Source organism: Cervus canadensis, chromosome 17 (genome assembly GCF_019320065.1).
Source record: "Cervus canadensis isolate Bull #8, Minnesota chromosome 17, ASM1932006v1, whole genome shotgun sequence".
Taxonomy (NCBI): Eukaryota; Metazoa; Chordata; class Mammalia; order Artiodactyla; family Cervidae; genus Cervus; species Cervus canadensis.
The window spans coordinates 7,043,098-7,055,558 of NC_057402.1; the positions used below are offsets into that span (position 1 = coordinate 7,043,098).

The 12,461-nt window shown below is 65.3% G+C and overlaps 1 protein-coding gene across 6 annotated transcripts in view; it reads left to right on the top strand.

Moving 5' to 3' along the window:
- The first annotated feature begins 209 nt into the window (after nucleotides 1–209).
- Nucleotides 210–12,461, top strand: part of INF2 (inverted formin 2) — a 28,799-nt gene continuing 16,547 nt past the window's right edge. For 3 of the 6 annotated variants that reach the window (XM_043489672.1, XM_043489673.1, XM_043489674.1), the window contains exon 1: nucleotides 5,184–5,309. Coding sequence is in view for 1 of the 6 variants with exons in the window: in XM_043489676.1 (XP_043345611.1) it covers nucleotides 9,697–9,783 (87 nt within the window). In the remaining 5 variants the exon portion in view is untranslated. Of the gene's footprint in view, nucleotides 470–5,183; nucleotides 5,310–9,619; nucleotides 9,784–12,461 lie in introns of those variants that run through there. The other 3 variants (XM_043489677.1, XM_043489676.1, XM_043489675.1) reach the window with 3 other exon arrangements.

The window sequence follows — 12,461 nt, forward strand, 5'->3', positions numbered from 1 at the left end:
GCTGAGGCGGGAGGGCCACTTCCAGAGCTTTCCTGGGACCCCCACTCCCCGCTTCATGTATCCCACCCCCCCAGCGCCACCCCCGCCAGGCAGGAGCGAAAGTGGGAGGGCTGGGAACAGACCGAGCCCTGGCGGAGATGCCGCGGGTATTTTCGGGCTTGGGGAGAGTCCCTGGGCGGCCCCGCCCGGCGGGGAGGGGGCAGAGGTGGGCGGGGCCTCTCCAGGGACCCCCTCTCCCCCAGTAACTCCGCCCCGGGCCCGCGCCCGCTCCCCACGTGGCCGCCAGCGGGCGGGGCTGGGCGGGGCTGGGCCGGGCCTCCTCTTCCTTTCGCGCGCCCCTCCGAGCCTGAGCCCCAGCCCGAACCCGAGCCGTGCGGAGCCGCAAGGTGGGCCGGCAGCCCGCGGCCCCATCATCCGACCCCGACCGAAGGCCGGCCCCATCCCCTCCCTCGGCCGCCGTCCCTTTTCGGTAAGTCCGCGCGCTCTGGGCCGGCCGGGAGCCGCGGGGAAACTGAGTCGGGGCCGTGGGGTGTTGGCGGCTGGGGAGCGGAGTTGGGGTAGCGGCGTGTGCACCCGGGGTGGCGACCCGCAGCCCAGCGGCGCAGGGCGGCTGGGTCCCCGCTCCCGGGCGGGGATCCCGCGGTGCCCCGGCCCCGTCGGCTCGCGCCCCGCCCCAGACTGCCGGCCCCGGCGCGGAGACGCCGCCCGAGCGCTCGCTGCCCGCGAGTGGTGGGCCGAGGGCCGGCAGGGCCGCCGCCCTTCCCAGTGCCGGCAGGTTTTACCCGCCTTGCGGCTGCCACATCCTGACCATGAATCAGCCACAGTTGGGAAAATAAACTTCATTTTCGCGTCCGCCGCCCTGGTGACACAAGGCACGCGGTGGCCTGCGGCCCCCTCCGAGCTGCTGGGTCTGTAGCTGCCCGGGAGCAGGTGGGCACAGGGGGCCTGGGCACCCCTCAGGAAGGCCTTGCGGGAGTGAGCCCCCGTCCCTGCCCTCTGTCCTCCGGAGTGGGGCTGGCAGTCTGGCCCCTGCTCCTCCAGTCCCACCCCGGGACCCCTTTCCTGGGGAAGGACCTGGGGAGTGACCACAACCTCAGGAGGGAATCTGTGCTGCCCCCCACCCCTGGCTGTGCCCGCCTGACCCCTGAGGCTCTGTGACCCAGGGCCCCAGGCTGCCCCTCCCACTCAGACACAGGAGGAGTCAGAGGCCCTGTGATGGCCAAACCCTTGCCCCAGCCAGGAATCAGGAACAAGGCCAGAGGTCGGCACACCCATGCAGGATCCCGGGTTGGGAAGTCCCCTCCCCACCAGCCCTTCCCCTTTCTCCCTCTGGCAGTGGGAACTGGCCAGGACTCTGGCCTTCACAGGCCTCAGTTTCCCTATCTTCACCCGCAGGGTGGGGACGGTGGCTCAGGCCTGGACCTCCTCCATCGCCCAGCAGTGGAGGAGTCAGGGACCTGAAGCAAAGCCCTAGATTCCCTGGCATTGCTGCCCAGGGCAGGGGCACGGGGCGGGGGGTGGTTAGCGTGCGTGCTGCTGCCCTCCTGCACCCACTGCGAGGGCCTTGGGTCCCAGTCTGGAGTCTGAGACCTCACACTGTTCCCACTGCTCTCCAGCCCAGCACCAACTTTTTGCTGAAAGCCCGGTTGGTACCGTCAGCCCCTCCCGGCCACTGCCATCCTCCTAGGAGCTGCCAGCGCCCAGCTCAGAGCTGACAGATCATCGGGGCAGGTGCGGGTGGAGGGGTGCTGGCATGAACCCAGGTGACCAGTGGGGCTGCCCTCCCGTGACCCACGCAGGTGGCTGGTCCCCTGAAGGCTCTGCTGTTTGGTGGCAGAGAGTTAACCGCCAGGTGAGGCCCCCGCTGCGTGGAGGTGCTGACGGGCTGTCGGAGCTAATTGCACACACCTCCCCCTTAATCCGGGCCAGGAAGCTGTGCCCTGAATAGATTCCGTTTGCCTTCCGTCAAAGTGCAGTTGTTTCCCGGTTTGGGGAAGTGATCTGGTTCGTGAAGGTGGTGGGAGGGAGGGATGGAGACTGGGCGGTGAGAGGGGCATGGCCCTGCGTGCAGGCATGACTAGCTGGCCTGGCCTGGACCCGGGCAGCGGTGTGCCCAGAGGTGGACTCGAGCCCCTGGCCTATGAAGGCGGTGAGAGGAGGAACCCACAGGTGAAGTTCCCACCGCAGCCCAAGGGCCTGTGGGCCGAATGAACGGAGGAGAGGAGTTGATGAACTGGTCTGAATGTCTCCATCCGCTCTCTGTCACGCCCCCGGGTGAGGGTTGGTCCTGTTTCACGGAAGAGGAGACCGAGATGGGGTGTTTGGTTGACAGGATCAGGGCACGCCGTCCTGGAAAGAGGTGCCTATAAAGCCCCTACTGTGTGCACCAGCCTCTGCAGGGGCTGGAGCCCTGTGTTCACCACGCTGGGCATGGGGAAGGCACTGCCCCAAGCGGGAGAGAAGTGGCCAGCCCCGGGGAGCCAGCACCTGGAGGCCGGGGCTGCCCCCCTGCCCCTCGTCACTCCTACAGTCCCCACGGGAACAGCAGGCACGTGGGTGCAGCCGCCTCAGGGTCCCAGCACCGACTCTCTGGGAGCTGGGGGAGCTTTGTCCTGGCCGAGCAGCGCCCCTGCCCCTGGTCCTGCAGTGGGGGGCAGGTGCTGGCCCACCCTCAGGGCACCCCTCCCCACTGTGTGACTCCAGAGCCCAGCAGTCCTTGCAGACAGATGGCGGCACTGGACGCCAGGGGCCACAGGTTCTTCGAAGCAGCGGACCCTCTTAGGAGTGGGGTAGGGGCAGGCACGGATGGAGGGTCCCCCCTGAGCTGTCTGAGGACCAAGGGGCCAAGGGCGAGGGCGAGACCCCTTTCCTGCAGCCCCCATCCTCCCCGGCCCTCCCTTGCCTCTGCTTTTTCCAGCTGCAGCTCCTGAAGGCCCCGCCAGTCATCCCCCAGCTCATGGGCTAACCCTGCACCCTCCAGCCCCCCACTTGGTGAGCTGAGTCCCTATCAGAGCACCCTGGGGCCTGACGGGGAAGGAGGGTGGACCAGGGGACCACCTGCTCCCACGACGCTGTGCCTGGGCCCACCCAACAGGAAAGGCAGACCCCCGGCAGGGGCTTTGCGGAATGCGCTACTGGGAGGCCCGCTCAACCAGGGCCATCGAGCAGAGCCCTCCTTAGATGGGAGGCCAGCCTGAAAACACGCTTGGAGAGGTGCAGGAGAGCGTGTTTTGCACCCATTCTGCACATGGTGCCACTGAGACCTAGCATCAAAGGTGTGCGCTGTGTGTGGGTCGGGGAGGCAGAGAGGGCCGTTCCGCTCTGCCCGCATCAACCGTCCTGTGTGTTGCCTTCCTGGGGCTCCTCGGAGTTCGCACTGGGCTGCTGTGGGCAGAGGCCAGCCCAGCCCCTGGCGCCCCCAGGCAGTGCTGGTCCCCCCACCACACCCGCGTACACACGCTGTCCCAGCAGACCCCGCGGCTGGGGCAGGCACTGCTCCGTCCCTGAGCTTGGCCTTGATCCTTGCCGATGCCAGTGGGTCTGGGCATGGACACCAGCGTGGGCCCTGCCCAGCTGGGTGAGGAGGTCTCGGTCTCCCCGCCTGGCCTGGCGCCGGGTCCTCTGGGGCCCTGGGATGCGGCCTCGGTGTGCAGCCTGCCTCCCTTCACCCATGCGCCTGTGCCAGCGTCCCCGTTTCTGCTCACGCACAGCTCTGCACGGCCGCCCGCGCACTGCAGCCAGGAAGCAGACATCTGCTCTTTACCGGGCCCCGGGGTGGGAGGGGGCGCTGGCCGTCCCTCTTTCCTGCCTGGCTCTGCCGCCCCATGTGCACGAGCATGAATGGCCTGAGAACACCAGCCCGGGGTGCCCAGATCAGCTGCTGCCCACTTTGGGGACACCCGTGCCCCCCACCCCGCCCCCGTGCTTCCGGGCTATCCCCCAGGGGCAGGACCAGGCCGTGCAGATGGAGGCAGCAGTGATGGACGGATGGCCAGGACCTGGGCGGTCACCTCTGAGAGGAGGGGGGGAGCTGACCAGAAGGGGCCTTGCTGGCCAGGCAGGCCCAGCCCTGTGCAGGCGGATTTGGCTCAGCCAACCCAGCTCCCTGGACAACATCCTGGCCATTTTACAGATGCGAAAACCAAGCCCAGGATGGGCCTGGCCCTCGGTGCCTGGCAAGGAACAGCACGCAGCGTCTCATGCCCGACACTCAGGCTCCTGCTTGCCTGGTTCGGTCGGGCTGCTGGCGCCAGCTGTGTGGCTCGGGAGGCCCAGGAACGCTGAGTAGGAGCCGAGGAAGTGGTGACCGCTCCAGCGCAGTGTCACCCAGTGTCCCGGCCCAGGAGGTGTCGGGTGCAGTGGACTGGCGGGCAGTGGGGCCCAGCGCTTTCTGGCAGTGGCGGGCCTGCTTTGCAGATGGCATCCGTGGATCTGTTGGCAGATTGGGGGAGGGGTGGCATCAACATGCTTATCCCTGGGTGAAGACAGGAGTCAGGGCCCAGAGGTCCTGAGGCCCGTGCCCAAGGGACATGGCTGGTCAAGCAGCAGAGCCTGGTCTCAGCTGGAACCTGAGCTGTCCCCTGCCCCCGGGGCCTGGCCACAGCTCCTGGTGGTGCCAGGCTCTGCAGGCTGGGCCCTCCCCACCCCCCCAAGTCTGCTGCTTTGTTCTCCCTCCTCTGGGCAGGCAGCCTGGACCAGGGACACAGGAGAGGCGGGGCTGTGGGTGGGGGGTCCCCTGGGGCAGGCAGTGGGTGGCCTTCACATCCAACCCCGAGACTCCAAGACAGGAACAGGGTGGTCAGTGACCGAAGCTGGCCTGACCCCTCCTTTACCCAACTCTGCGGATCCTCCCTGAGTGGCCTTTCCTGCATGGTGCAGGGGTCAGGGGAGGGACCCGAGGCTTCCTGCTCTGAGCTGTGTCTGCTGTTTAGGGACGGAACCCAGGCAGGGGGGATGCTGGCGATGAGCCTCGGGTCTGCGTGCGGCCCAGCAGAGCCTGCAGGTGGACGCTGTGGCCAGACACCTTGCCCCTCGGGGCACCGCCGAGTTCCTCACCCTCTCACCCTCTAACCGCGGGCCTGCACACATCACTTCCCTCGAGCGCCGCAGCTGCCTCAGCGATAAGGGGTGACGGTAGGGACCACTGTCCCCGTCGGCCCCTGAGCCGCTCCCCACCCTTCCAGCCTCAGGCCCCCGGAAGCTCGACCAGAACCCCAGACAGGCAGAGGCGGCCAGGCCTCTGGGCACTCCCCGTTAGCCCAGCTTGTGCACCTGGAGCGCTGAGCCCAGAGAGCAGGTGCCAGCGGAAGGCGAGGACAGACGCGGTCGCCGTGAGCCCGCGGGGCAGGTGGAAGCGAAAGCTGGGCTTCCTGGTGTGGCTGCCTCCACCCTTCCTGTCCTCCCCCTGCACCTGAACCCGAGCCGGCTCATCCTGGGGGCGGGGGACTCCCAGACCCCTCAAGCCCATTCCCCAAAACCCTACCCCCGCAGCGCCCAGCGCAGGGTGGACCCTCCTCCCAGCGCGCCCAGCGCAGGGGCGGCACCACCCCGCCCCCAGTGGTGAGCGTTTCCTGTCGAGTCAGGCCCCTACCAGGGGCGCCCTCTGGGGCCCCCACCGACTCCTGCTCCTAACGAGGAGGGTGGGGTTCATGGAGGTCTGTGTCTGTCACCACCCCAACCTGACCCAGATCCTGGGGCACCAGGGACCGAGCCCTGGCCTGGCTCCCCTGACCGCTCGTGTCCCCCGGCTCTCGGCACAGCCCGCCCTGGCCCCGATCCTTCTCCACTCACAGCACAGGAGACCCAGCTCCTGGCTCTGCCCTTTCACCCCTGGTGACCGAGCTGGGACAGACCTGCTTGGAGCCCAGTTCTCCCTGTGAGATGCCGCTGGCCCCCTTCTGTCCCTGTGCTTGCAGGCTCCCTTTCTCATTGTGAAATGACCGTATTGCCCCTGGACGCAGCCTCTCTTAGTGTCTGGCGTGTGTCCTGTGTGACACACCCCATTTCGGGTGGTTGGAATCCCACACAGTGCAGCCGGCCTCCTGGCGGTCGTCTCTGTTTCGTCGTTCGGCGCTGCCCTGGATGTCTTGGTGCCCACCTGCCTCCCCTGCCCTTCTATCCTGCTGCTGGGTGCTGCGGTGGCCGGCCGGCCTCCTCACACGCAGTGAGGCTCGGGAGGCAGAAGCCTCGCACCCCATCCTGGAGACACAGGTGGCAGTGGGCAGGAGGACTGTGTGGACAGGAGATGGGCCAGGGAGCCGTAGGACCCTGCGTGCCCGAGGCCTTATGCACTACCCCCAGGCACGGGTGGGTGGTGGGCGGACACTCAGTCACTTCCCCGAGGCCCCCTGTCTGCAGGATCCCCTGCCTGGGACGAGCCCAAAGCAGGTGACCCACACAGGTCAGTCGAGATCCCCAGAGGGCTCGGGGCCTGGTGAAGATGACACAGTGAAGCCGAGATTCTGGAAAGGAGGGAGACAGGGGGTCATGGCAGGGCAGCCTCAGCTCCCCCTCCCACCGGGCAGGGCCTGGGCTGCCCCTGGGCTCCAGGGAGCTGCCAGGAATGTAATCCAAGAGTTGCCAGGCAGTGGAAAAATTTTGGTTTTGTAGAAGCTAAAAATACTGTGTGGCAGCCCCTGCCTCCCAGTTCCGGAACCCTGCTCCTGACGGTTTACCGCCCACCCGGGGGGGAGACAGCTCACTCTGTGCGCCCCGCCCCCAGCCTTGCTGGCTCTGGGCCCAGCAGCACCCCAGCTCAGCGCTGATGCCAGCCAGCAGGGCTGCCCCAAGCTGTCTCCCCAGCCGCGAGCAACCGTTCCCCATCACAGGTGCCTTCCTTAGCCCTAGTCCCCGCCCCAGCTCCAGCCCCCCACCCTGCACCCCCTCACCAACAGGGACTGCAGAACAGAAAACCTCACCCAGCTCCACAAGGTGAGAGGCTCAGGCCCGCGGCTGGGCGGCCCACCCACCAGGCCGCTCGAAGCCCAGTGGGCCCGGGACGCCTCCAGGGCCTCCCAGCCGCAGCTCAATGTGTGTCCAGGACACAGCTCAGTGTCTGCCGGGGTCGGTTTCTCCATCTGCAGGGGCTGGTCTTGGGGGTCTGGGAGGCCAAGTTTGGCCCTGCCCCCTGCTACACACACACACACACACACACACACACACACGCACACAGTTTGACTGATTATTGTAGGCAGGGGTAACGGCTTCCTGCCGGTCAGCACACTGCCCAGGTACAAGGGCACCCGGGTGGAGAGGCCAGCATCACCACGCCAGGCTGGCCATGTGCAGGCGAGCGGATGGGTGTCCGAGGAGGTGGCATCTGTGTGGGCTGGGTGATGCCGGTGCGCAGGACACCCAGATCAGGGAGCGGACCCTGGGAAAGCTCAGAGGGAGACCCTATCTTCCAGAGCCCCAGTCGGAAGGGGAAGGCATGACCCCTTCCCAGAGGACACCCCACGTTAACGGAAGAAAAAAGATGAACGCTAAGGACCTATGGGCAACGTCCCGGTAGTGTCAGAGCCTCAGGGGCTTTCCCTGCAAAGGGCCCTTCCCTTTGTCCGCTGCCCTTTCGGTGCGGGGTGGGCGGACTGCTTGGAGGACAGAAGAGGTGCTGAAGCACCCGACCTTTCAGTTGCCCACGGTACAGGGTCTGGCCTGAGCCTCTTGAACTTGGACCCTGGGAACCCCAGACTTTTTCAGCCTGCGGCGCTGCTTCCAAATTCCTGCGCAGGCCCCACCCTTGGCGGGCTGGCCACGCCCCTCGCCTGAGGGAGCCCTGAGCGCCGGGAACACATTCCTGAGCTTAGGGCCCCGCCCCGAGCAGAGCCGCGGCTCCGCCCCGTGGGGCCCCGCCCAGAACAGAGCCGAGGCCCCGCCCCCGGGGCCTCGGGCCCGCCCAGACTCAGCCTCAGCTCCGCCCCTCGGCCCCGCCCGGAACTGAACCGCGGCCCCGCCCCCTCTGGGCCTTGGCCCCGCCCCGAGCATAGCCGGGGCCCCGCCCGTCGGAGCTCTGGTCTCTGCGCCCGGCCTGGCTGCAGGGTGGGCGCCCAGCCCGTGGACAGGGCAGGCCGGGGCTGAGCAGGGCCAGGGCTGAGAGCCGGGCATCCCACGGACTGAATGACAATAGCCGTGAGAACTTTGCGCGCTCGCCCTGTGCCCGCCAGGACCAGTTTCAGTATGAAAACCCGCTGCAGCCCGCCTTCCGGCTCGCTGCCTCCCACGCAGGGTCCCTGCGTTATCCCCAAGGGCCGTCGCCCACAGCCTGTGCTCCTGAGAGCGGTAAACGTTGGTTTCCTCCTTGAGTCCCTCCAGTGTTCCCTGCAGAGATGCTCAGTCACCACCCAGAAGGGAACAGGCAAAGCTGTTTATTTGGAATCGGGGCAGCCAGGAAATCACTGCCGTGTGGTTACTAAATACATAGAATGCTACCTACACACACTTGACTATATAACACGTATTACTGTGTTAAACTGTTTTCTGTGTATAGAAAGCTTCTTTACAGGATGGGGCTTCCCGGGTGCTGATGGGGGCTGCAGGGCTGGGGGAGCTGCTCGGCTGAGGAGACTTGGGCCCCCACGCGATGGCTGGGCGAGGCCCTGTCCTGTCCAGCTTTCTCTGGTCCTCAGTGGGAAGCGAGGACAAAGCTCAGGAAGCTGTGGGTTACTGATGAAGCCTGGGCCGTGGGGGGATGTCCCAGGGCCGTCGTAGGGCTTCCGGGGCTGTCGCTCGAGATAGAGGTCTGACATCTGTCAGGTCTGGCCCACAGGGAGTGCGCTGCGTCCTGGGCTGCTTCCTGTGGGGACGGCTGGGTGTTCTGGTCTGCTGGCTGCAGCTGTGGGTCAGAGTTCCGTATATGATCTGGCTGAGGTCCATTTGTATATTCACTCTTTATCCTGAAAAGCGGTTGGAACGTTTCTAGGAAGATGTTGTTGGCCTGGGGCCTGACCAGGTGGACCCTGGATGAGGCTGGCAGCCTGGTGGGCATCACAGAGGGAGAAAAGTCACGCACGTGAGCCTCTGGGTCCCTAGCTGAGCTTGCTCTCCCAGCTAGATGCGCCGTGCTCACTGGGCCGTGTGGGCTGCGGCCAGTGGAGCCCTGTGCGCCCTCTCTGACCCGCCCAGTGCCTCCGTGTGCTGGGGGGGTGGGGAGCGGACAGCCAGGGCAGCTCAGCTGCAGGACACAGGGCCTAGGATCGGGCGGACAGGTGAGCAGACTGGGATGGTCACCAGCTGTGCTTGCCCTCCCCTCAGACCCGGGGGCTCCCCTTTGGGGGGTCTTTCGGGGCAGTGAGCCCATGGCTCCGGAAATTAGGGGCATGTGGGGAAAACTGGGCCGCACCGGAGGGGCAGCTCTGATGACCGGGTGGCCTCTGGGAGCTTGTTTCTCCGCGTCAGGGGACCCCTGGGGCTCTTGGCTGGAGACGCACTTGGATGCCAGAGTGCTGGCCTGGGAGAGTTCCTCTGTGTCCGCCCAGCCTGTGCCAGGCAGCCGGGGCCTCAGGCCAGGGGAGGCGGGGGCAGGAAGGGAGGGTCAGCTCTGGGTGCTCCTTAAGCAGCGGCACCCACGGCGGGTGGCAGTGTGTGCAGAGGTCTGTCTGTCTGTCCTCCTGGCTCTTCACAGTGCTGGTGGGAGTGCCCCGCCCCCACACCACAAAGCTGCCTGGGAGGGGCAGCTGGGGCCTTCAGTGGGCAGCAGCGATGAGAAGCCAGGGGAATGCAGGGGGCAGCCCGAGGCAGGCACCAGCCTGGGTGGGCAGAGGCAGCCGGAAGGTCCTGCGTGTCTGGGTGAGTGCCTGGGGGCCTGGAGGGTGGGTTAAACCTTGCAGTCGTGGGGCGGGCCAGGTCCAGTACAGGCCCCAGGCCACAGGGGCCCCTGGGGGAGGGCTGGAGGACACCCCGCATCCTCCCCAACCCCCAGCTGCTGCAGCAGCCAGACCCAAGGCTCAGCCAGAACAAGCAGATCAGCCAGGGTCGGCTGAGAGGGCCGGAGCTGGACACAGTGGTCAGCGCCCTCCCCGCCCCCAGCCAGTCTGCCTCCTGGGAGGACCCAGGGGTCCTGCAGGGAAGGGGGGAGGATGAGGGATGGGGGACCCCCTGCAGACAGAGGAGGGGCTGCTGAAATGCCAGGAGGCCCCTAGGGGGTGGGGGAGACTCCGGAAACTCAGGTGTGGCCAAAATCTTGGCTCCCTGTCCACTGATGCCGAACAGAAATATGGAGGCAGAGTTTGGTGGAAAGAGAAAAGGGCAGCTTTACTATTTGCAGGCAAAAGGGAAACAGTAGGCTATTGCCTCAAAAACACTGCCCCACTCTCTCGGGAAGAGGGAGAGGTCTTGTAACCTCATGACGTTCTTGCCTTTTTTTTTTTTTTTTTTCTTTCTTTTGCAAAGTTTCAAAATGGTCACAGCTGACATCAGGCAACTCAGCTGACATCACCAAGTCTGGTGTCCCTGAAGTTATCAACTCCAGATCTTCTTTTTGAAATGTAGAATGCTACAAGAGGATGTGGGGCTCAGTGATAAAGAATCCACCTGCCAAGGCAGGAGACCAGGGTTCGATTCCTGGGTCAGGAACATCCCTTGGAGAAGGAAATTGCAACCCACTCCAGTTTTCTTGCCTGGAGAATTCCATGGAGAGAGGAGCATGGCGGGCTACAGTCCATGGGACTGCAAAGAGTCAGACATAACTAAGCGACTAAAGCAACAACAGCAAGAGAGTGTAGGGGGAGAATAATGCCGCATACAGAGTCCAATTCGCGTGAAGTCACAGAGTAATTAGCTCTGCTGAGGACAAGTCTACCTACGAGTGTTTGTTAGTAGCAACAGTTAAAGAATAACTAAGATTTTTAAACTCTTTTAGGCCTGTTTACGCTTTTTCCCCAGCCTGTTCATTGTCTCCTTATTTTCCTTGTTTATCAGGAAAGTCTCATTTCTATTTAAGAAAAGCCTCATGTCTATTTTTGCTGCCGCAGATTGCCCACTGCTAGTTCATCCCTCCATATCACTGGAGGAAGGGAAACAGGCATCGTTCATGTCAGACTGAGGACAAAATTTCAGTTCTGCTCCCATTTGACAAACATCAGCTGCTTGGCCCAGGGGCTTGTCTGTCTAATTCACAAGGGAAGACACCCAAGACCCTCACCCAGGTGGGGGGGGTCCTCCAGGAGTGAACAGCGAGTGCTGGGGACCCCGAGCCCCCCGGGCATTGGCACCTGGGCCGTTGGCCCCCTCAGCCTGTCTCCTGCATCACCCCAGCTGGTCCCTGGGGTCTCCCCCGTAACTGGCCAGGACCAGCAGCCCTTAGGGTGATGCCACAGTGGGCGCTAGCCTCTCAAGGGTCCCAGGCCACCTTCTGGCATCCAGCCTCACTCTGCCATTTCCATGTCTGGGACCCTGGGCACGTTCGTGACCCGGCTTCCCTGGGTGCCGCCTCCCTTTCCCTCCTGTGAAGTGGGGGGAGTACCGTGCCCTCCTCCGGGTGGTGGGAGGTCAGGGGTCAGGGTGGGCAGTGCCAGCGTGAGGCCCCCTGGCATGAGGTGCGGTGGTGTCGCTGTCCCCTGCCCCTTGGGCCTCCAGCCCAGCAGCTCCACGCTGCCCTGCTCACACACTAAATACAAGACCATACATGGTCACAGAAGAGCCTGGGCCACCTCTGACCCTCTGGGCCAGTCCTGGGGCTCGGGTTGGGGCCCACATCACAGCCCCGGGCCCGAGGAGAGGGACTCGACCGGCTATAGTGATGACACAGAGAGACTTGCCGCCTGTCCCACTGTTCTGTTCTGGAAGGGAGCCTTTGGGAATGTTCTGGCCTGGGTCACCCCCGACCCTCTGGGGGATGTTCTCTGGGCAGCGATCAGACTTCTGTGCCTGAATCTGGGTCAGTGTCCGAGAGCCCCGGGCCTGGGGGACGCTGGTCCCTGCCCCCTGACTGACAAAGTGAGGCCCACAGGAGCTGGGGCCTGGCAGGGCCGCTCCCCGAAGGGCCCTGGTCTTGCCTAGAACTGAGTGGGCCTTGGACATGACCCTGGAGCCAGCCGCATTCCTGGTGCCGTGGGCAGGCTGGAAATGCCCCGGGTGTGGAACTGTCCCCGCCCACGCTATTATCCCCATCTGGGCCTGTCTGCTGGGCAGGGGAGCGCCCTGGGCCCAGGGGAAGGAGCCCCGGAGACACCATTTCTCCGCCTGAGCACCACGGGGCAGTGGCCTTCCTGCCAGTGAGGCCTCCTGGGGTCTCGGTGCCTACCGTCAGGGCAGGGGTGTGGCCTCCTTGGTCGCCATGACGACCAAGACGGGCATGGGTGTAAGAGGCGCCTGGCACAGGGGAGCCTGGCGGGTTGAGGGATCGCCAGCACAGCGGGTCCACGGGGCATCAGCAGGCGAGTCCCCAGTCGGCAGGTGGAGACACGGAGCAGGGGACACCGACTGGCCGCGCCTCGCTGGGCCGCGGGTGCCCTGTAGACCCCGGG